This window comes from Hippopotamus amphibius, chromosome 9 (assembly GCF_030028045.1).
Source record: "Hippopotamus amphibius kiboko isolate mHipAmp2 chromosome 9, mHipAmp2.hap2, whole genome shotgun sequence".
In the NCBI taxonomy this organism is placed as follows: Eukaryota; Metazoa; Chordata; class Mammalia; order Artiodactyla; family Hippopotamidae; genus Hippopotamus; species Hippopotamus amphibius.
The window spans coordinates 49369485-49394409 of NC_080194.1; the positions used below are offsets into that span (position 1 = coordinate 49369485).

General features: G+C 36.8%; 1 protein-coding gene across 1 annotated transcript; it reads left to right on the top strand.

Moving 5' to 3' along the window:
* The first annotated feature begins 17739 nt into the window (after positions 1–17739).
* Positions 17740–24378, top strand: LOC130860469 (stromelysin-1-like). The gene is made up of 10 exons (XM_057748731.1): positions 17740–17918; positions 18666–18910; positions 19003–19151; positions 19276–19401; positions 19789–19953; positions 20128–20272; positions 21146–21279; positions 21679–21838; positions 22942–23045; positions 23978–24378. The coding sequence occupies exons 1-10, from the start codon at positions 17814–17816 to the stop codon at positions 24076–24078; spliced, it is 1434 nt and encodes a 477-aa protein (XP_057604714.1). The 5' UTR covers positions 17740–17813; the 3' UTR covers positions 24079–24378.
* Positions 24379–24925: the final 547 nt, after the last annotated feature.

A 24925-nucleotide genomic window follows, 5' to 3' on the forward strand; every position in this document is an offset into this window, starting at 1 on the left:
ATTTCACTTAGCATAATACTTTCTAGATCCATCCATGTTATCAAAAATAGCAAGATTTCACTTTTTTTGAATGAGTAATATTCCACTGTATATATATACCACAATTTCTTTATCCATTCACCTGTTGACAAAAACTTAGATTGCTTCCACATTTGCCTATTGTAAATAATACAGAAATAAACATTGGTGTGCATATATCTTTCTTGTTCCTTTTAAAAAGTTTTATTGAGATTTAATTGATATACAATAAACTGTATATTTTAAGTGTACAATTTGATTTTTTTATTAGTCATCTATTTTATCCACATTAATGTATATATGTCAATCCCAATCTCCCAATTCATCCCCCAAACCCCTCACTTTCCCACCTTGGTGTCCATATGTTTGTTCTCTACATCTGTGTCTCTATTTCTGTCTTGCAAATAGGTTGATCTGTACCATTTTTCTAGATTCTACATATATGTGTTAATATATATTTGTTTTTCTCTTTCTGACTTACTTCATTCTGTATGACAGTCCCTAGGTCCATCCATGTCTCTACAAATAACCCAATTTCATTTCTTTTTATGGCTAATATTCCATTGTATATATGTACCACATTTTCTTTATCCATTCGTCTGTTGATGGACATTTAGTTTGCTTCCATGACCAGGCTATTATAAATAGTGCTGCAATGAACATTGGGGTGCTTGTATCTTTTTGAATAATAGTTTGCCCAGGAGTGGGATTTCTGGGTCATATGGTAATTCTATTTTTAATTTTTTTAAGGAACCTCTTACTGTTCTCCAAAGTGGCTGTATCAATTTACATTCCCACCAACAGTGCAAGAGGGTTCCCTTTTCTTCACACCTTCTCCAGCATTTATTTTTTGTAGATTTTCTGATGATGCCCATTCCAACTAATGTGAGATGACACCTCATTGTAGTTTTGTTTTGCATTTCTCTAATAATTAGTGATGTTCAGCAGCTTTTCATATACCTCTTCGCCGTCTGTATGTCTTCTTTGGAGAAATGTCTATTTAGGTCTTTCACCCATTTTTTGATTGGGGTGTTTGTTTTTTTGATATTGAGCTGCGTGAGCTGTTTGTATATTTTGGAGATTAATCCTTTATCTTTTGATTCATTTGCAAATATTTTCTCCCATTCTGAGGGTTGTCTTTTCTTCTTGTTTATAGTTTCCTTTGCTGTGTGTTTTTTTTTTTTAAGTTTCATTAGGTCCCATTTGTTTATTTTTGTTTTTTATTTCCATTATTCTAGGAGGTGTGTGAAAAAGATCTTGCTGTGATTTATGTCAAAGAGTGTTCTTCCTATGTTTTCCTCTAGGAGTTTTATAGTGTCTGGCCTTACATTTAGATTTTTAATGCATTTTGAGTTTATTTTTGTGTATGGTATTAGGGAGTATTCTAATTTCATTCTTTTACATGTAGCTGATCAATTTTCGCAGCACCACTTATTGAACAGACTATCTTTTCTCCACTGTATATCCTTGCCTCCTTTGTCATAGATTAGTTGACCATAGGTGTGTGGGTTTATTTGTGGGCTTTCTTTCCTATTCCATTGATCTGTATTTTTGTTTTTGTGCCAGTACCATATTGTCTTGATTACTGTAGCTTTGTAGTATAGTCTGAAGTCAGGGAGTCTGATTCCTCCAGCTCCATTTTTTTCCCTCAAGATTGCTTTGGCTATTCGAAGTCTTTTGTATCTCCATACAGATTTCTGGATCTTTTGTTCTAGTTCTGTAAAAAATGCTGATGGTAATTTGATAGAGATTGCATTTAATCTGTAGATTACTTTCAGTACTATAGTCATTTTCAAAATATTGATTCTTCCAATCCGACAACATGATTTTTTTCATGGATTCTGTTTGCTAGTATTTTGTTGAGGATTTTTGTGTCTATGTTCATCAGTGATATTGGTCTGTAATTTCCTTTTTTTGTGATATCTCTGTCTGGTTTTGGTATCAGAGAGAAGGTGGCCTCATAGAATGAGCTTAGGAGTGTACCTTCCTCTGGAATTTTTTGGAAGAGTTTCAAAAATGTAGGTGTTAGCTCTTCTCTAATTGTTTGATAGAATTCACCTGTGAAGCCATCTGGTCCTGGAATTTTTTTTTGGAAGATTTTTAACTACAGTTTCAATTTCATTACTTGTGATTTGTCTGTTTATATTTTCTATTTCTTCCTGGTTCAGTCTTGGAAAGTTGTACCTTTCTAAGAATTTGTCCATTTCTTCCAGGTTGTCCATTTTATTGGCATATAGTTGCCTGTAGTAGTCCCTTATGATCCTTTGTATTTCTGCAGTGTCAGTTGTAATTTCTCACTTTTCATTTCTAATTTTATTGATTTTAATCCTCTCCCTTTTCTTCTTGATGAGTCTGGCTAAACGTTTGTCAATTTTTTTATATCTTCTCAAAGAACCAACTTTTAGTTTTATTGATCTTTGCTATTGTTTTCTTCATTTATTTCTGATTTGATCTTTATGATTTCTTTCCTTCTACTAACTTTGGGCTTTGTTGTTGTTGTTGTTGTTCTTTCTCTAGTTGCTTTAGGTGTAAGGTTAGAGTGTTTATTTGAGATTTTGCTTGTTTCTTGAGGTGAGATTGAATTGCTATAAACTTCACTCTTAGAATTGCTTTTGCTGTATCCCACAGATTTTGGGTCACAGTGTTTTCATTGTCATTTGTTTGTATGTATTTTTTGATTTCCTCTTTGTTTTCTCTAGTGATCTCTTGGTTATTTAGTAGCAAATTGTTTAGCCTCTATGTGTTTGTGTTTTTTACAGGTTTTTTTTTTTTCTGTAAATGATTTGTAATCTCATAGCATTGTGGTCAGAAAAGATGCTTGATACAATTTCAATTTTCTTAAATTTACCCAGGCTTGATCTCTGACCCAAGATGTGGTCTATCATGGAAAAATGTTCTATGTGCACCTGAGAAGAAATTGTATTCTGCTGCTTTCAGATGGAATGTCTTATAAATATCAGTTATGTCTATCTGGTCTATTGTGTCATTTAAAGCTTGTATTTCTTTATTTAATTTCTGTTTGGATGATCTGTCCATTGGTGTAAGTGGGGTGTTAAAACCCCCCACTATTGTTGTGTTACTGTTGGTCTCCTCTTTTATAGCTGTTAGCATTTGCCTTATGTATTGAGGTGCTTGTATATTGGGTGCATAAATATTTATAATTGCTAAATCTTCTTCTTGCGTTGATCCCTTGATCATTATGTAGTGTCCTTCCTTGTCTCTTGTAATAGTTTTTAAAGTCTATTTTATCTGATATGAGTATTGCTACTCCAGCTTTCTTTTTATTTCTATTTGCATGAAATATCTTTTTCCATTCCCTAACTTTCAGTATTTATGTGTCTTTCACCCTAAAGTGGGTCTCTTGTAGTCAGCATATTGTAGATTCTTGTTTTATTATCCAATCTACTACCCTATGTCTTTTGATCAGAGCACAGAGTCCATTGACATTTAAATAATTTATTGATAATTATGTGTTTATTGCCATTTTAAACCTTGTTTTCCAGTTGATTTTGTATTTCTTCTTTCTTCCTTTCTTCTTCCTTTATTTTCCTTTTGTGGTTTGATGGTTTTCTTTTGCGTTATGCTTAAGTTCTTTTCTTTTTGTTTTTTGTTTTTGTGAACCTATTGTATGTTTTTGATTTGTGGTTACCCTGGTTTTCAAATATGTTAACCTGTAACTATACCTACTTCCTTTAGACTGGTAGTCATATAAGCTCAAACACATTCTAAAAGATCTACATTTTCTTACTCCCTTCCCCTCCATTTCATAATTTTGTTGTCCCATTTTACATCTTCATCTTTATTTTTTTGCTGTTCCTTGTAGTTATAATCACTTTTACATAATTTTTGATTATATTTTAATCTATTAAAGTGATCTTCAATTATTTTATATATTTACCTTTCCCACTGTGATTTCCCTTTCCTATAGATTCTAGCTTCTTTTCTATTTAGAGAAGACCATTCAATATTTGTTTTAGGATAGGTTTAGTATTGCTGTATTCTTTCAGTTTTTGTTTGTCTGGGAAATTCTTTATCTCTTCTTCTATTTTAAATGATAATCTTGCTGGGTAGAATATCCCAGGTTGCAGGATTTTCCTTTTTAGGACTTTGAATATATCATGCCCCTCCCTTCTGGCCTGCAAAGTTTCTGCAGAGAAGTCAGCTGATAACCTTATGGGGATTCCCTTATAATTGACTCTTTGTTTTTTCCTCTTGTTGCCTTTAGAATCCTCTCTCTGTCTTTATCTTTTGCCATTTTAATTATGATATGTCTTGGAGTAGGTCTGGTTGGGTTCATCTTATTTGGGACCCTCTGTGATTCCCATACCTGGGTATGTGTTTCCTTGTTTATGTTTGGGAAGTTTTCAACCATAATTTATTCAAATACATTTTCAATCCCTTTTCCTCTTTCTCCTTCAGGGATTCCTATTATGTGTAGATTGGCACAGTTTATATTATCCCATAGGCCTCATACGTTACTTTCTGTCTTTCTGTCTCCCATTCTGATTGAGTAATTTCCATAATTCTATCTTCCAGATCACTGATTATTTAGTTTGCTCTTTAATGCCTTTAGCTCAGTTTTCATCTCAGTAACTGAGCTGTCTAATTTTTATTGGCTTCTCTTTACAGTTCCTTGATCCTTGTTACATGGATCTCTATTTCTATTGATAGTCTTAATCCCTCCAGCATTTTTATCACCTCCTTTCTGAACTCAGGAACTGGTGGACTGCAGAGGTCTGTTTCATTGTTTGTTCTTTTAGTGTATTTTTCTTGTTCTTTTAATTGGGAGTGGTTCCTCTGCTTTTTCATTTTACTTATATTTCTCTGACTCTATGAATTTAGGGGAAAGTTATCTTCTGTGGTCTTGAAGTGTTGTTTTTATGTGGGAATGACTGTGCAGACAGTATGCATCCAATATTTTTGGTGCAAGGGCTGTTTTTGATATGAGTGCCTGCCTTATCTTTCCTCAGGGTGTGCTGCTGCTTTTCTCTTTGATAGGGGGTGTGCTTGGTGTTGAGGAGACCAGAGCCTGCCCTGGATGTTGGGCAGGGCCTCCTCTCTTCTCTGTGGTTGTCACAAACCTGTTGGGGATAGGATCTGCTCCCTAGTTCTTGGAGTAGAAGCCCCCAGATCAAGTTCCAAAGCTGTGGTGTGAGGTAGGTGATACTGGAGTGCTCCTTTGGGAAAGGAGCTGCTGTGTGTTCTTCCACAGGAGTTATCCACAGGACATGCAACCTTGTGATGTGACCTGCCACCCTGTGTGTGAGGCCACAAAGATCAATGTTGCTGGCACTGCCCTCAGAAACCACCTCTGCTCTGGGAGCATTGGAAATGAGCTCAGGAGCCCCTTAGGCATGCATGTGCACTCACAAAACTGTTTGCCCAGAAACTGCAGATGTCACGCCCCCATGCCTGCTATGGGAGTGCCAGTAATTGACTCAGATATCAGCCCCACCTCGGTGTGTATATGCCCACAAAGTTCTCAGAACCCATGGTGGCCCTGAGCACTGCCCTGCTGTGAGTGTGCTGATAATGAGGCTGCTATGGCAGACACATACCCCTCCCTTCCTGTTTTGACAATGGGGCTGGTGTGGCAGACATGCCTCCTTCCTATGCACACCCCCAGTTGTGGCCCAGGCTACACTTCAGGCTCTTCAGTCTGTCCCTGCACAGCCAAACCAAGTCCTCTCCCTGTGTCTGTCTGCTGAAGCCAAAGTTTCAGCACCCACTCACTGTAGACACCAGCAGGCACACCTCTTGAACTGGAAAATGTGGCGATGTGAAAAGGACCATCTGTGCTGGTCTCTCTCTCAGCCTCTGAAGCTCCCTGTTTGTCCCATTGGAACTCCCAGTCAGTGAAGGAGGTTCCTAGGGTGAGGGAACCTTCCCTTTTCCATAGCTCCCTCCCAGGAGCACTGGTTCCTTTCCAGTTCCTCTTCTTGTCCCTTTTCCCTTTGTCCTGCCTGAGTATGTGGGGATTTTCCTTCAAGCTTTGCTTGTATGAAATCTTCTGCAAGCTTTCTGAAGGTATTCTGTGAGAATTGTTCCACATGTTGATGCATTTTTGATGTATTTGCACTTGGAAAGAGTGCATTCTGCTGCTTTTGGGTGAAATGTTCTTTATATATCATTAAGTCCATCTACTCTGATGTGTTGTTTAAAGTTATTGTTTTCTTATTGATTTTCTGTCTGGATGGCTCTGTACATTGATGTCAATGTGATGTTAAAATAACCTAATATTATTTTATCACTGTCAACTTCTCCCTTTATGTTTGTTAATGTTTTCTTTATGTATTTAGGTACCTCAATGTTGGCTGCATATATATTTATAATTTTTATATCATCTTCTTTGGTTGATTCCTTGATTATTATGCAATGTTATTCTTTTTCTCTCATTACAGTCTTTGTTTAAAGTTTATTTTATCTGATATAAGTATTGCTACCCCAGCTTTCTATTTATTTCCCTTTCTGTGGAGTACTTTTTTCCATCCCCTCACTTTCAGTCTGTGTGTAAATTTAGATCTGAAGTGGGTCTCTTATAGGCAGCATATATATGGGTCTGATTTTGTATCCACTCAGCCACTCTATATGTTTTTTAATTAATTAATTAATTAATTTATTTATTTATTGGCTGTGTTGGGTCTTCGTTGCTGTGTGCAGGCTTTTCTCTAATTATGGAGAGCGGGAGCTACTCTTCATTGCGGCATGCTGGCTTCTCATTGCGATGGGTTCTCTTGTTGAGAAGCATGGGCTCTAGGCACATGGCCTTCAGTAGTTGTGGCCTGTGGCCTCAATAGTTGTGGCTCATAGGCTCCAGAGCACAGGCTCAGTAGTTGTGGCACATGGGCTTAGTTGCTCTGCTGCATGTGGATCTTCCCAGATCAGGGCTCAAACCCATGTCCCCTGCATTGGCAGGCAGATTCTCAACCACTGTGCCACCAGGGAAGTCTGCCACTCTATATCTTTGATTGGAGCATTTAGTGTACTTACATTTAAAGTGATTGTTGACATGTATGTACTTGTTACCATTTTGTTAATTGCTTTGGGGTTGATTTTGTAGTGTTTTTTTGTCATTGTTGTTGTTTTCTTCTTCTTTTGCCCTCTTCCATTGTGATCTAATGACTCTCTTTAGTATTATATTTTAATTCCTCTCCCTTCTGTGTATCTCTCATAGAGTTTTGGTTTGTGGTTACCGTGAGATTTATATATAGCAATCCAGCAGTTTATGATGTTTAAGTTCAAACACATTTTAACTTCCCTTCATTTTTACTCCCCTCCCTACAAATTTACTGTTTTTGACATCATATTTTATTTTTTGTTTTGTGTATCCCTTCACTACTTATTTTGGATAGAGATGATATTACTACTTTTGTCTTTTAACCTTTATACTAGCTTTTAAATGATTGATCTACTACCTTTATTGTATGTTTGCCTTTACTGGTGAAATTTTCCCTATTATTATTTTCACAATTCTAACTGTGACCTTTTCTTTCCCACTTAGAGAAGTCCCTTTAACATTTCTTATATAGCCAAATTAGTGGTGCTGAACTTTTTTTGCTTTTGCTTCTCTGTAAGCTCTTTAGCTCTCTTTCAAATCTGAATGATAACCATGCTGGATAGAGTATCCGTGATTATAGATTTTTTTATTTTATCACTTTGAATATACTGTGCCACTCCCTTCTGGCCTGCAGTGTTACTGCTGAGAAGTCAATTGATAATCCTATAGGAGTTCCCTTGTATGTAACTAGTTGCTTTTCTCTTGCTACTTTTAATATTCTTTCTTTAACTTTAATTTTTTTCATTTTAATTATAATGTGTCTTCGTATGGGTCTCTTTAGTTTTATCTTGTTTGGGATTTTCTTTGCTTTCTGGTCCTGGATGTCTGTTTCCTTCCCCAGTTTAGAGAGGTTTTAGTTATTATTTCTTCAAATAAGTTCCTTCCACTTTCTCTCATTCTTCTCCTGCTGGAACACTTTTAATGCAGGTTAAGTATGCTTGATGTTGTCCCAGAGGTCTCAAACTATACTCATTTTTTCAAATTCTTTTTTCTGTTAAGTTTGGGGGACTTCCACTACTCTGTCTTCCAGATTGCTGACCTGTTCCTTGATATCAGCTAAGCTACTGTTGATTCCTTGTATCACATTTTAAAATTTCAGTTATTGTATTCTTCTGCTCTGTTTGTTTTTTCTTTATTTTCTAATTCTTTGTTGAAATTCTTACTGTTTTCATCCATTCTTCTTCTGAGCTGAGTGATTGTTTTATAACCATTACCTGGAACTCTTTATTGGATAGATTGTTTATCTTCACTTTTTTGAAGATATTGTTCCTTTGTTTGGGAAATTTTCCTCTGTCCCCTTATTTTGACTATTTCTTTATGTTTATTTCTATGTATTAAGTAGGTCAGTTGCATTTCCAGATCTTGGAAAAGTGGACTTGTGTAGGATATGTCCTATGGCCTCAGCAACATGCTCCCCTCTGGTTACTAAAGATACATGCTATAGAAATGCCCCCTATTTATGTTGTGTGCCCCCTTCTTTTGTGGCTGGGCCAACTGCTGTGGGCACACTGGAAGGTGGATCTGGCCCAAATGGTTATTAGGTCTTGTCTCATGTAGTGGCTATGGTCTTGCTGGAGCGTGGGATCATGTCTCTGTGGAGCTAGCTGCACAAGCCAGGGTCCGTGGGCCCTCTGGGCTGGTGTAAGCCCACTGGTGGGCAGGAGTAGGATAGACATTTTTATTGCTACTTTAAGAATGAAGAAAAAAGGATGTGGAGAAGGTAAACAATTTATTTGGTGTCACAGAGCTAGTAAGTGCATATTAAGATTCTGAGGACTGTTCACAAACATTGAAGCTCTTTCTACTATGCCACTTTGATTCTATTGACTGATAATCTTTCGACTAATAAGGAGCATGATCTGATACTATTTGGTTCGACTATTATGGGCAAGATATAATAGTTAACAAATTATCAACAACAACAGAATCTTACTCTAATTCTGTACTTTTTTGGAGCAGTCAAGTTGCCAATAAAATATCTTGAGGGGATGTGAATATAAGTGAGGATTGAAGTTTGAGAAGTTTTTCTGCTTTTCCTCTAAATTCATGACCTGGAACAGTATGTTCCCATCTGGTAATTGCATAAAATATGATTTTCAAAGGCAGGAAGGATTGCAAAATACGTTTTGGGCTACAAAGGTACTGAATTGTATGTTTATGCTCAGACCTTAGAGTTGGATTTTTAACGAGCACTTAGGAATTCATGGCTAGCAAGATTTTTTGCTGATGTTTTCTGGAATTGGAACATTGACCAAACTTGGTGAGTGAGGAGACTTTGGGTTTTTGAATCTCAATAATACATAGTCACTGCTCATAGACATTTGTCCTAACTGGGTCACATCTGAGCAGCACAAGTGAAAGATAATTGATAGGAAAGACTGGACTTAGAAAGAGCAGAGGGAAGTCAGAACATCAGAAATTCATGAGAGGAGCCCCCAAAATTGAAGACTACAAGACAGACACTGGGACAAGAGACATATCCAGGATTCCATTTTCAAAAATATGAACATTTGACAGAGAAGATTTTTGGAAAGGGTTAGGTCCAGGCTAATATGGTGCTATAAACAGATGAAATGCAGAGACTGAATTTATTCTGAAGACACTACAAACTCTTGTTTCTATTTGTTTTATAGGTTTTGACTGAACAACATTTGCATCATCTCTGTTACTTACAGTGTATGTGAACTTGAACAAATGTTTTAACTTCCATGAACTTCATTTTTTTCATCTGTGGAATGAGAATACTGATACTTACCTTGTAATGTGCATGTAAATATTACACATAATGTAACATATTGGGCACATGGTAGATGATCAGTACATAATGGCTTTCTCCTTTCTTAAAAGACAATTCTGATACATACCTGTTTGACCATATTATACACTCTGAGAGAAGTAAGAGACATTAATTACCTAAAATTATATAAAATAATGAAAGTTCAGAACCTTTATTCCATTATTCTAATGGTATAGTTTTAATGGAGAGTAAGCTGGCACACAGTACATGCTCTGTGGGTTTATGTGAGTTAGCTCTGCCTTGTTATATATCCAACACTAATTTAGCTATTACTGCACTACAGTTTCATTCTGTCCTTCTTACATAACGTGACCCATCCAAAAAAATGTGTCAACATTAACAAATCATGACTCATAAGAAGATGAAGTGTCTCAGCCATGGCAAAGCAGTGACTAGGATCATTACACAGATTTGTCAGGGCAGTGAGTATTACTGATTACGGATATTTGACCTAACCTCCAGAATAAAGCACTTATAAATTCCAGAACTTAAGCAAAAAATATATGGTTAGCAAAAGAAAAATAATTCAGCCAAATGTAAATACCCCAAACTTTCATCTGTTTCAGAGGTGCATAACGCATGGAGTAGAGACAACTTTTCCAGTGAGAGACTGAATAGACAAACAGACAGTGATTGGACTTATATAAAAGTAGAACTTTGACCTACAACCTGTAGCAAACTGCCCAGGAAACCAATCTCCTTATCTTCAATATACAACCCAGGAAGTCAGCTTGTTGTAAGTGCAGGAAGCCAGATTGGTATCTCTAGTGACAATCCAGGGGGATAAACAATAACTTCTGTGACAATCAATCCAAAATGGCCAGATTTTCTGAGAAACTGACAGCATCTCTAATTTTTGTTCTTGTTTCTTACTGAGGATACAGTTAGCATTCCTAACCAATTTCACAGGATACTCACTTTTAGTTAGCCCACCTACAGCATCCCCTCATCAATAGCTTCCAATCAGGATATACATGAAAACTTCCCTTTTCCCCACCATAATATTTCCTATGTGTCTATCTGCTTCAAGTCTCTGCCAAAACATACATTTTTGTGGCTGACTCTTTTGCTACGGCAAGCTCTGAATAATTAGCAATTGCTTAGTCTCATTTGGTTGGTCTTCGTCTTTTTTTTCCACACCAGGCAGAGACCTGCCAAGTCATAAAGAAAGAAACTCAACCTTAACTGTAGACTAGCTAGTTTCAATTTTTCCCATTTTACAAGATTAATAGCATGCATGCCTTTTCTTCCTTCCTGTCTCTCTTCTGTCTGTATCATCTCTTTCCTTTCTCAATTCTTTTCTTAAATAATTAATTAACTATTTATTTATTTATTGGGTCTTGGTTGCTACGCACAGTCTTTCCCTAGTTGCAACGAGCAGGGGCTACTCTTCATTGCGGTGCACAGGCTTCTAAGTGCAGTGGCTTCTCTTGTTGTGGAGTACAGGCTCTAGGCTTGCGGGCTTCAATACTTGTGGCATGAGGGCTCAATAGTTGTGGTTCGCAGGCTCTAGAACACAGGTTCAATAGTTGTGGCACATGGGCTTAGTTGCTTCGCGGCATGTGGGATCTTCCCAGACCAGGGATCGAACCTGTGTCCCCTGCATCGGCACACGAATTCTTAACTACTGTGCCACCAAAGAAGTCTCTCCTAATTCTTTTTACTTGTATCTGCAATCATTCAGATTCCCCTTACAGCTCACTTAGATGATTATAATAGATCCTAAAACAGTCAACTTTACCTTCTTTTTATTCTAATCCACTTCAATCACTGCTACCAGATAAATCTCATAGAAGCAAGGTTCCAATGTTTTCACTTATCTTACAAAAAACATTAAATGGGAAAATTTTCAGTCTAAGAGGACAACCGGCCTCAAGCCAAATCCCAGCAAGTTATTTTGTGGATATCAACAAACTAATACTAAAGTTTATATGGAGAGGCAGAAGATCCAGAACAGCCAACATTGTGTTGAAGGAGAACAACGTGCTACAATAATCAAGTCAGTGTGGTGTGGGCAAAAGAATAGACAAATAGATCAACAAAACAGAATAGAAAGCTCAGATATAGATTCACATAAGTGTAGTCAACTGATCTTTGACAAACGATCAAAGGCAACATAATGGAGCAAAGATAGTATTTTCAACAAACAGTGCTGGAACAACTGGACATGCACGTGGAAAAAAAATGAATTGAGACACAGTTTTACATTCTTCAAAAAATTAACTCAAAATGAATCCCAGACCTAAATCTGAAATGTAAAACTATATATAATTAGAAAATTATATATATGTATATTTAATAATTCTTTTAAAAAAAGAAGACCCTGGCTAGTAGTCACTGGAGTAGCCTTTCCCAAACTTGCATTACAGCACATAAAATGAAAAGGATAAAAAAGAAGTTATAACATTGAAAACAAAGTTGCTGTTTTAAAATACATTTTTTCCACTGTTTATAGGGACAGAAAAGCTATATTGGAAAAAAAGATTGCTTATCTATGTTTATCATATGAAACCTCAGTAATTTATGGTCATTTGAAAGAAATAGAAAGATTTTTTTTCCTCAAATGTTGATCAGAGATCAGGGAATTTATTTTTCTATGAACTAGAAAACACTGAAGCCACATCTCTATTGGATGGTTGTTGATTCTGGAAGAGAGAAAAGAAATTGTGACCGTAGAGTTGCATGCCCATGCAAGGTACGTTCCATAGGAGAGGTTACAAAAGACATGCTAGAATCAGTAAATGTCTCCTGAACCACCCTTGGAAAATTACATAAAGACATACAACTGCCAACTGACTCAAAATGAACAATTACAGAATGCACAGATCAGGCTCTAAAACGTTTAATAGATGTACCTTTTCTCACTTTGTTTGCAGTTTTCTAACGGAAAGGTGATGTGTCAGGTGGATTTGGCAGTATGGGGCTATGCTTGGCCCATGCTGCTTCTCACACCTATTTCCCTTCTGCTTCTACTCTAATCATCATATAAGAAAGAGTGTTTCTCAAGCAACATTGTGTATCCTACAATCAGATGATATACACTGCCCATTGGAGCACCACTAAAAACTTTGTTATTTGTTTGCACAATTGAAATAATTATGCCAAGAATATTACAAAATGCTCTCCTTCTTTCCACAAGATCAGAGTTGCCTGGAGCCACATAATGGCCATTGTCATTGCCAAGGAATTTGAATGATGGATTCCAACATATTTACCAATTTTGTTGAGTGATCTGAGTCATTAGGCTTTTAGAAATGAAAAAGATAGTCATCCCACGTGCAGATATTATCTGTTCCCAATTCCCTTTTCTACTCTAGTTCACTTTCCAACTAAAATGGTTGAATCTTTCTGTGGAGAAAGACATGAAAATTAGCATATATGATCTGATGTCAACTATGAGAATTGTACACTTTAAAAAACCCCTAGGCAAAATGTTTCATTATATAATTCAGAGGGAATACATCATCTTATTAGTACTTCTTTTAGGCTGATGAGATTCAGATTTGTGGAAAAAAACAGACAACATTTTATAACTTTCCATGATCAGCATGATGTAAAAAATACACACAGGTGTTAAAAATCAGAAGAGAGTATAGTAAAGTGTTAACAGTGTTTTTCTCTTAGTAGCTTGACTATAAATTATTTATTTTCCTCTACCTTTTTACTATATTTTAAATTTTCTATAGTAAAAATACAAAATTATGGAAATGTAAAAAAATTTAATTGAATGTATTTTGCAGAAATATGGCTTTCCATCACCAACAAAATCAACTAAACATCTATAGTAAGTCCTCTACATATGAACGAGTTCCATTCCAAGAGCATTTATACGTCCAATTTGTTTGTAAGTCCAACAAAGTTAGCCTAGGTCCACAACTAACACAATCAGCTATATAGTACTGTACTGTAATTAGTTTATAATACTTTTCACACAAATAATAAATAAAAAACAAACACAAAAAATAAAGAAAACATTTTCAATCTTACAGTACAGTACCCTGAAAAGTACAGTAGTACAGTACAACAGCTGGCACACACGGGCTGGCATCAAGTGAACAGGCAAGAAGAGTTACTGACTGGAGGAGGGAGAGGAGGTGGGAGATGGTGGAGCTGAAGGATCATCAGCAATAGGAGACAGAGGTCAAGCTGCAGTTTCACTCATGCCTGATGTTGACGGAACGCACGTTCTCATTTTTGAAAGTTCGCAACTTGAAGGTTTCTTTGCAGGGGACTTACTGTAAAATAAACTAAATAAACTAAACATCTTAGCTGCACCCTAATGGTCTTCCACGAACGAGCTCCATCCTATCTTCCCATAATTTTATTTTTCATTATTCCCCTTCACACACTTTTTACTTCAATAAAAAATTAATCCTTTGCCATTTTTCATATAGACTCTAAACTTTCTTGACTCTTTATGGTTGTTTATCCTACTCCTGGATTTTCCTCTATGTCCAAATCATTTCAGGCTTCACTTATTTGTGACTTTATCTTCGGCTTTTCCTAAAGTAAATACCTTTTCTTCTGTATAATTCCTGTACAACTTCTTTATTTCTTATAAAATCTTATGCAGAGATCATCTCCTCTATTAGATTATATCCTTTTCTCCTTCATTCAGTCCTCATTCTGTCATGTCATCCTTCCTTCTGTCCTATTTTAAAATAGCTGATTTGGTCATGTTTTCTATATCTCTCTTTTAAATATTATCTCCAAACCTACAATCTTAATTTGTTTATTTGGAAGCATTTAAGACTCAGACACTTGAGAAATGAATGAATAGCTGAAAGAATGATTGTATCATCTGGAGGTAGCAAGGATCATGTGCTATCTCATCTGATTAGTCATGGAGAAGCATGATGGACAGGAAGACAAAAGTGAAAAGTTATCAGATAGAATGTTACTTGGACTAACTGCCTGCCTTTGAAGCTAAGTTTGGATCAGATTTAATTTTTTTACTTCTAGACCTCTGATCTTTGGAGGTCAAATTTATAAAAGCAGCTATTCTGACCCTTGTATATATTTCACCATGTGACAAATGATTGTTCTGTGGGACAGTCATTTTCCTTTCTGTGCAGAAAAAGCTCATTTTTTTCCCCCTAGTGTTCACAACTCCCCCTCTACATTTGATGTATTTACTCATTCTTCCTCTTTTTCCTTCTTTCTGCCCTTCTTTTCCCTTTCCTTTTCTCTTTCCCTCCTTTCTTCCTCCCTCAATTTTCTTTCCTTCCTTCCTTCCTCCCTCTCTCCCTCCCTCCTTTCCTTCCCTCCTTCCTTCCTTCCTATTCCCCTTCCCTCCCTTCCTTCTTTCACTTAGTTACTCTTTACTTTGCCTATTCCTTTGAATTAATCTGTTACTTTTTAAAATTTAATCCACAAAATTCAAACTATTTCTTTCATTGTCAGAAAACTCCCTGATTCTACAGTCTTAGTTTGGGCATTCACTAGACATAGGAATTAGGATTTTAAGTATATGTCTTTTACTTATTCTCTTATTAGAGAGACTTAAAATGATAGCTTGAAACTGTTTCTATGAAAATAACCCTCCCCCCCAAAAAAAATCAGTTATTAGGGTATTTGGCAGATATGACATATAAGATCTAGGAATTTAGATATGCATCATTTGTGAATTTTTTGACTTTTCATTTACTTGTTTGACTTTTGCTGTGAGACTTTCATTCATAATTAATATATTAATTAATTCTCTAACCAATTTTGAGGTTCTGACTATATGCAAAGCACTACCCTAAATAATAGAAGTACAGAAATAAATGGGAAACAGTCCCTACCCTCAAGAATTTTCAGTAATATGGGGAGGCAGATAAGAAAACCATTACTCTACAGTTCAGTATGAAAAATCAGGCAGGTAGAGATACTGTTAAGAAATAAGTAATGGACTCTTCCTAGGGCTTGAGGAAGACCTCTCAGAGAAGTCTCTGAAGCTGTTTTAAAAGATGACAAAGTTCTGCATCGGCAAACATATTTTTCTCAGGAAAAGGATGGCCTCTTTTGTCAATCACATTTGAAAAGTTGGGAAAATTAACATAATATCTGTCAAGTTTCCCTCTAAATTTAAAAAGTGTTTTATAAATTATGCTATCAGAGAAAATTTACAAAGAAAAACCCATAACTTAGAAGGAATTGAAAATTTTGGATGTCACAGCTCTTCTGCTTTCAATTTCTCACTACCTTTTCTGTCTGACCTCATTGTTTCTTCCTGGAATTCGTATCAGGTACAAGCCCTTACCACTCCAACTCCCTTAGCTGCCCTGACATCAGTGTTAACAAATATTTCACCCGTATTTCAATCAAAACAAAACACACTAAGGAATATAGAACACTAGTTTTAAGGTGTTTTTAGACAGAATCTAACCCCCTACCAAGTGGTCATCAGGCACCTGGAAACCTCCAGCTATAGATTACACCACTGAGGAATCCTATTACATCATCCATAAATATTGAGTGAAACATCTGCAATATTTCTTTAACAATATACAAAAAATAAAACAGAAAAGGAAAATGCAAAAGGATGCAAGAGGGAGGGAGCAAAACATACACTTATTAAATGCACCTTTTTATTTGTCATTTTACTTAATTCTCACTCCCAGGATATTCTGCTTTTTAGTAAACAAATGAGCAAGTAAACAAAGGAAAAGTAAAATGTGGTGATAAATAGAAATTTGTGCACTTAGTAACCATTTAATAAGTGTAAGTTTTGCTTCCTCTGATTTACATCCCTTTTGAATTTCTTTTTTAATTTATTTTTCTAAGGGATAGGGAGTGAGGTTGGTGGGGATATGTGCAGGGGGGCAGGTGGCAGGAGGATTATCAAATGTTTAACATACTTTCTTCCTCTGGGAAGGTTTAGGGTCTTCCTTACAAGCGTTTATTTCACACAAGTGATGTTAGCAGTACTCTAGTTGACAAAGAAAAAGAAACAAAAGGCGGGAAAGGGAAGGGAAGGAAAAGAAAAAGAAAAAAAAGGAGAAGAGAAAAAAAATAAGCATGGGACAAGAACTTAGGATGGCTTTCTTTTTTAACTTTAAAATATCCGCTAATTTGAATTTAGGGAGGAGAAAAGAGATTGAAAGAGAATAAGAAAAGAATAGAAGGTAGAGACAGAGGAGAATTTCAGTCTAGTGAAAAAAGTAATTTATATCAATTCTTCGAGTATTTGTGGAGTAGCTATTACAGATCCATCACCTGTTAATAAATTGGGTATGGAATTAAGACCAACCAAAAGAAAATGGATATGTATACTTCTTCCTCAAAATCTTGAGGGATGAGCAACCTTCCCATGAGCATCTCCTCAAGGACTAACAAATCCAACCAGAATATGAGAATAGGTGTTGCAAATCAAAGGCTCAAAAAGTGAATTTCCCTTTCAGTTTTATTCTAGATAGGATTTCTTCTGTTTTTACAGAATTTAATAGCATAGACTGTTGCTGTATATGTACAGCTTTGCATTTACGTACATCTTATTACATTTGATTTTAAATATGTTCTTCTCAAAATAAAACTGCATTTAAAAGTTCTACAGAATTCTGACTTTTTAGCAAGTCAGCCTACTTCTCTCAAACCCACAAACATAAACTATCTAGTAAATTCCAGTCACTTTTTTTTTCCAGAATAAAAAGCAAATGCCCCAGTTTTCTTCTTACCAAGACAGGAAGCATTTCCTGGAGATTAATCACTCTTTTGACTTGCAAAATTGGAAAGGTTGAGAGAAATTAGTAAAGTAGTTTGTATCATCCTACTTCGGATTTGGAATTTTTGGAAATGGTCCTGCTGCCATTCCTATGAAAGCAATCATGAGTCAAGCTGTGGCTGATCTAAACAAACATCGGTACCCTATAAAAGTCAGACTCCAGACCGTGGATCTAGAAGAAGATAGGCAGACAGCAAGGCATTAAGGCAACATAGAGCTGAGAAAAGTCAGTGGAAATGAGGAATCTTCTAACTCTGCTGTCGCTATGTGTGGCAGTTTGTTCAGCCTATCCACTGGACGGAGCTGCAAGGGACAAAGACGACAGCATGGATCTTGTTCAGGTAATTAAGGGAAACAGCCCTCAATGCTCCCTGACAAGTGGAGAAACACGCTATGCTTTCTATTTATAAAACTCACAGAATTGTTTGAACTTACTTTGTAGGAAGTTCAAAGGCAGAGAGTTATAGAGTCTTGTACTCTCTATTTGGGATCCTCTTTTTATGTTGGAAGAAACACAATTCAGAGATATTAGGTATTTTCCTAACATTAAAATCACCTTAGTACCAGCACTGCTTAAGACACAGGAATAAAGTGGAGAGAGTATGAAATGTATCTTGCTTTGGAACTTTTGTAGGCATTTTAATCCAATATAAGTTTAGCTGGATATTTTTATTGCTGGTGTCATGTTCAGACACAGAGATTTGTCTAAGTCTTTTTCTTAAGCCAGGTCCCTGTGAGAAGCATGAAGTGGAAAATTGAATAAATGTAGCTGAAATATACAATTACGCACAAGGAAGTTTGTTTTGTTTTTCTCCTTTAAATTCCCTGGATACTTATCTTGATTTTCCAATTCATTGCAATTAGCATTGCTTTGGTAGTAAAATAAGCTGCAGAGATTTTTCTGTTACAAAGATAAAACAAAAATGAGGAGGAGTCTGCAATTGAAGAATTAAACAAATATGGCATTTACTTTGATTTCAGTAAACTAGAGGAATACTTCAAATAGATTGTGAGCAACTGCGCACATTTACTATAAGCCACTAAAAATCATAAGAATGATCTAAAAACTATACTTATTTTTCCATTAGCAATACCTAGAAAACTACTACAACCTTGCAAAGGATGTGAAACAGTTTTTTAGACGAAAGGACAGTGGTCCTGTAGTTGAAAAAATACGAGAGATGCAGAAGTTCCTGGGGTTGGAGATGACAGGGAAGCTGGACTCTGACACTCTGGAGATGATGCACAAGCCCAGATGTGGGGTTCCTGATGTTGGTGACTTCAGCACCTTTTTGGGCTCGCCGAAGTGGAGGAAAACTCACCTTACTTACAGGTAATGGGTCCCGAGAGATTTTGACATAATATTGAGATTTTTTATAAATTAACTATTGCAAGAGAGATAGTATATTCACTTTTTTTATACAGGATTGTGAATTATACACTGGATTTGCCAAGAGATGCTGTTGATTCTGCCATTGAGAAAGCTCTGACAGTCTGGGAGAAGGTGACTCCACTTAGTTTCTCCAGGATCTATGAAGGAGAGGCTGACATAATGATCATTTTTGCAGTCCGAGGTAAAAAACAGAAACAAGGGGGAAAAAAAACCCACAAAATTTTATCTGGTATAGTTTCATTAGAAAAGATTCCAAAGAGATCCTAATTACTGATCCTTCCAACAAATTTTTTTTTCTCTCTTAGAACATGGAGACTTTTTTGCTTTTGATGGACCTGGAAAAGCTTTGGCTCATGCCTATCCACCCGGGCCAGGGATTGATGGAGATGCTCACTTTGATGATGATGAACAGTGGACGAAGGATACATCAGGTTAGTTATACATCTCTCAGAATGATTTCGGTGTTGATTTTTGTTTTAACTTGGAGGACTCTTAATAGCTAAGAACATTGAAGAAATGGGGTGTTATGGATTTCCAAACGGGTCAAGAATCAGCATAATCAGGCTGATGATGGGAGTAACTGGATATGGGTGGATACTTTGTCCCAAAGATTGATTTCAGGAATGAGCCTTGAAAAACACTTGGCTTTCCATTAAGTGTAATCAGTCAATCGATCAATTAACCAAAAAAAAAGGGGGAGGGGCAAATAAAGCACTGTGTGCTTCCAGGAAGTAAACAAATTATATATACACAGCTGACCTATGTAATGTACATGTATTTAAGGAATAAGTACCTATTTTCTATGATTTCTTAAATAGGGGTCAATTTATTCCTTGTCGCTGCCCATGAACTTGGCCATTCTCTGGGTCTCCAACACTCGACCGACCCTGAAGCTTTGATGTATCCAGTCTACAACCCACTCACAGACCTGACTCGGTTCCACCTTTCTCAAGATGATGTGAATGGCATTCAGTCCCTGTATGGTGAGTGATGCCGGAAAAAGCTTTTCAATGATGATCTTCAAGAAAGCTTCAAAACGCTGCATAAAGCATTTGTGATTTAACTCAAAGCACTTTGAGAATGTTTGGAAAGCATATAAATTGACAGAAGCATCACATCTCTTTTGGTGTTTGCATCCTCATATCTGTTCTCTTTAGGACCTCCCCAAGCTTCTCCTGATGACCCCGTGGTGCCCACAGAACCTGTACCTCCAGAACCTGGCACACCAGCCGCGTGTGATCCTGCTTTGTCCTTTGATGCAATCAGCACTCTGAGGGGAGAGATTCTGTTCTTTAAAGGCAGGTCAGACCAGAAAACTGTATTTTCCTATCTATTCTTTTGATGTATCAACACAATGCCTAGAGAAGAAAACAAACAGAAACTTGATATTTTTAAATATTTAAAACAAAAAATTTTGCTCTGAAATTGAAATTATTCTGATGCTCTACTTTCCACAATTTCCTAAAATTGTCAAGTTCATTTTCAAAGACTTAGAATGATTTGATTTTTACCCTGTAATTGTCATTCCCAAATGTTATAACTCACAGTTGCTTCTCAAAAGTTATAAGTAGATCTCTAGAACTTTACTTCCTTTAAAAATGATACCAGGATACCATTACATTTAATCAATTAATTTACTCACTGCTGGATAAATATGCACATGATAAAACTGCACAAGTGGAAAGAAAGTTAAAAGAACATCATCAAGACATTGACTCAGTTCCTCAGTTCTCCCTATTTTCATCCATAGTAATGAACTCTTAAATATCTTTCCAGAATTGTTCCATGTATATATAAAAATATACTCACATGTGCATATTCATACATACACATCTGCCTCTCTTTTTGAAAATATACATGATGATATAATATATACATTGTTTTGCATGAATTGTAAGTATTTAAAGCTTATAGTCAGCTGATTAATTTGCACTGTAGGATAACTTTCCTTTCAAAGAAGACATTACTCTGGAATCTTATAGCAACAGGTCCAGTGCAGTCTTCTGGAAAGAAAGGAAAGATTTTTCCCCAGTGGCAACATACCTGATATTTGTCTGTCATCAAGCCTAGAGCATGAGGGAATGGGAGAAGATGGGTGAGATGGGACATTGAAGAGAATGTGCTGAAAGGTGAAAGACTTTTTAACATTTTCATTTCTTTTTACATGTATTTCAGACATTTTTGGCGCAAATCCTTCAGGACACCTGAACTTGAATTTCATTTGATCTCTTCGTTTTGGCCATCTCTTCCTTCAGGCATAGATGCTGCATATGAAGTTGTTAGCAAAGACAGTGTTTTCATTTTTAAAGGTAATTATTATATAAGAATTTCTTTAACTTGCTGAAATAAATCCTCTCACTGGAAAATTGATTGACTTTTCTCTACTACAACAAATTTTGCCTGCTTTATTTCTCGAAGGTAACAAAGAAATAACTGAGACTGGTGTTATTTTATTTATATTTTACAGAAAATGAAATGAACACAGGACTAGAAATTGCCCAGAGTTGTAAATTCCCTCATTTGGTCTGTGTTCATTCATTCAACCTGCAAATTTTTGTTTAATGTCTATTTTGAGCTGGCTACTAAAACTAAAATTCTGATTTTTTTCTACTATGAAAATCTGAGGTGCTAAGAAGTATTTCTAAAACCAAAGACTTAAGTGTTATAGATTCAATGTGATTGTGATTTTTTTTTTTTAAAAAAAACAGGAAATCAGTTCTGGGCCATCAGAGGAAATGAGGTGCAAGCAGGTTACCCAAGAGGTATCCATACTTTGGGTTTTCCTTCAACAATAAGGAAAATAGATGCAGCCTTTTCTGATAAGGAAAAGAAGAAAACGTACTTCTTTGTAGAGGACAAATACTGGAGGTAATATTTGATTGGAATGACTTTGTATGACCCTAATTAGGGAAATTTTTTTTTTCTGTAAGGAAATCCCCTACCTTACTCTTAGACCTGTGTCCCTCACAGCAGGAATGACGGGCTTTAGACAACTGTGGAGGAAGCGCTTACTTTCAAATATGGTAGTGCCTGATAACGGGCATTTCTTAAATTCTCCTGCTTTGGGTCCCCTGTACAATATGCTGCAGCTTCCCTTTGTGCTGTCGCCCCATCTACCCGGAATATGCTCCTTTCTCCTCCACCTATGCAAACCCCACCCATCCTCAAAGTCCTGGCTCAAGTCCCACCACTTCCATGAAGCTTTCCCTGCTGCACTCCAAACCCAACAGAGCTTTGCCTTTTTTGAAAGAAGCCCTGAGAATCCAGGCCACAGGGAAATCATTCCTTTCCCGTTGTCTTACAGTCCTCTCATTGTCTAATAGAGTGTTTGTCTTGTCTTCCCAACTGTACTGTGTGATTCTCAAGGGCTTCCCTTAACCTCACCCATTCATTACCTCTGCCTAAGAGGATGACAAGTCCAGTTGCATAGGACTCTCAAAGAGGCTAATTCTTGGGCTATCTGCCCAGACTCTGAGACATCTGGGCAGACTAACCAAGGTCCAGCCACAATCAAAACTGCACTTACTATGCTTTGTTTGCATCCCAATCCCTTTTCATAGGAGACTCCCATAGAAAATCCAGATGTGCAGGCTAGGGACAACATACATGAACCAAGTGTGATAAAGAACTTGAAATTTGTATTTGAGATGAATGATTGAATTCATTTTCTGTTCATGTCTTTGTAATTGAAGGATGATTAAGATTCTTTCTATTCAGACCTAAGAAATATGGTAACAAACAGCATGTGCTAGATCAGGATGTTGCCTCTGTTTCTGGTGGAGATTTTAAGAGCTAAGTTTGCAGGACCATCAAAGTCACACATTTCTGTAGCACTAAACAGGTCTGACATTTATTTGCAGTACTTGGGAAGTTTATTAGAATTGCACATTAAATCTAACATGATTTACGAATTTTGGCTACATGACCTCTATGCAGTGCTGAGCTTTGTTTCTTTCACTTGATGAGTGCAGATTTGATGAGAAGAGACGATCTATGGAGCCAGACTTTCCCAAGCAAATAGAGGAAGACTTTCCAGGGGTTTACCCAGAGGTGGATGCTGTTTTTGAATCATTTGGTAAGAGGACACTTATTTTGTTGGCAGTGGGGCGCTTGAAACAGTCTATAGTATCAGAGGGAAGAGGAAAATTGAAATGATATTTAATAACAGTTTTCTTTAACCAGGTTCCTCCTCCCAATCCTAAATTTCAACTTACGAATTTTATATCAATTATATGACTACTTTATATAATAAGCTATATAAAAATTCCTTCAAGCGGTGTGGCAAAGTGTAACACCGGCCAGCTGGCTTTCTCCATCCCACTGCTACTACTAATTCCCAGGGAGATTTTCTCTGTCTTTCCTGAGTAGTCGGTCAGTTGCCAATATTTAACTTTCCATTAGCCCAAAGTTTAAAAAAAGGTTTTTTTCCTCCTCAGGGATAGATGGTTGGAGGGATAGCTGATCTTTATTGAAAGGTAACCTGAGCACCCTGATGGCAGAGCCATAATGGATTGCCTGGTTTTGAAAGAGTTCTTGTGCTTCTCTGAGACCAGAAATGCCCCTCAGGCTGCATTGTGAGGAAAGGGGAGGAGGAGTATTAGGAAGGAAAAGCATCAAGATACCACAGTTTCCAAAGATACAGAGAATTTTATCTGCTTGCAAGCAGAATAACCTAATAACGCAGAGCTTGGTTTTGCTGTCAGACAGAGCTGGAGTGGAGTGTTGTCTCCATCCTTCCCTTGTTGAATGACATGGGGCAAGCATCTAAATTTGTCTGAACTGCAACTTCCTCATCTGTAAAATGGAGTTAGAAATACATGCTGCATAGGATTGTTACAGAAATAAATGAAAAAAAAGTCATGTAAAATGCTTAACATAGTCCCTGGCACGTAGTAAAATGCTATAAACACTTTCTACTTTTAGGTATTTATTATTCTGAGTTTTGTATGTTGCCAAATTTATTTATTGGAAAAAATATTTCACTATTTCTCCTGTCTGTATTTGCAGGGTTTTACTATTTCTTCAATGGATCTTCACAGTTGGAGTTTGACCCAAATGCAAAGAAAGTGACACATGTTTTCAAGAGCAACAGCTGGTTGAATTGTTAGGCGAGATGCTTAGAAGGCATGAGCATGGACATTGTAAATGAAGCTGATAATTCTTCACCTAAGTCTCTGTGAATTGAAATGGTTCATTGTCCCCGTGTGTTCAGTGACTGAGAATAAGAGTGTGAGCTGTGTGTCTTGCCGTCAGCTTCACATATTACAGGGCATTCAAATGGACTGTGTGTTTGCACTTTGGTCACATGGGGTAGCCTCCCATGGGGAAGGGAGAAGCGCTTGTGCAGCAGACAAGAGACTGTATATAGACTGTTTGCGTATTATTTAATAAAGAGGATTTGTCAGTTATCTTATTGTTTTGTTTGTTTGTTTCAAGAACGCGTTGTCTTTGTAATCTTGAGCACATTGTGGACTGAGCAGTAGTCAGTGGAGGTGGCGGGGTTAGGGTCTCCATGTCTGGGACCTCACAATGGGCTCCTCCAGAACAGGATACAATCTGCCACTTGTCCTCCCCAGGTGCCCTACAGAAGAGATGCTATTTCCACCACCCAGGCATCATATGTGTTCCTGACATAACCTAAGGAGAAAGATCTAGGGGAGTTGTCACCTTATAGGGTAGGCTCTGAAAAAAGTTGTGAAGCAGAATCCTATAATTAGAGCAAATCACCTAGTTCACATGCCTCATTTTTCAGGTAGGGAAATAAACTGGTTCTTCATCTTTGCCTTTTACTTATATATTCCATCAATGGAGCCCCTTTCCCTGCCCTAGCAAACAAATGTGCTCATATGCACCCTATTCACACATGAACATATCCTCCTGTGTTCATTTTGTATCTGTGTATGCCCATAAGCCCTAAAATGGGTTTGCTACTCCTAAGTAATATGTGTACAACAG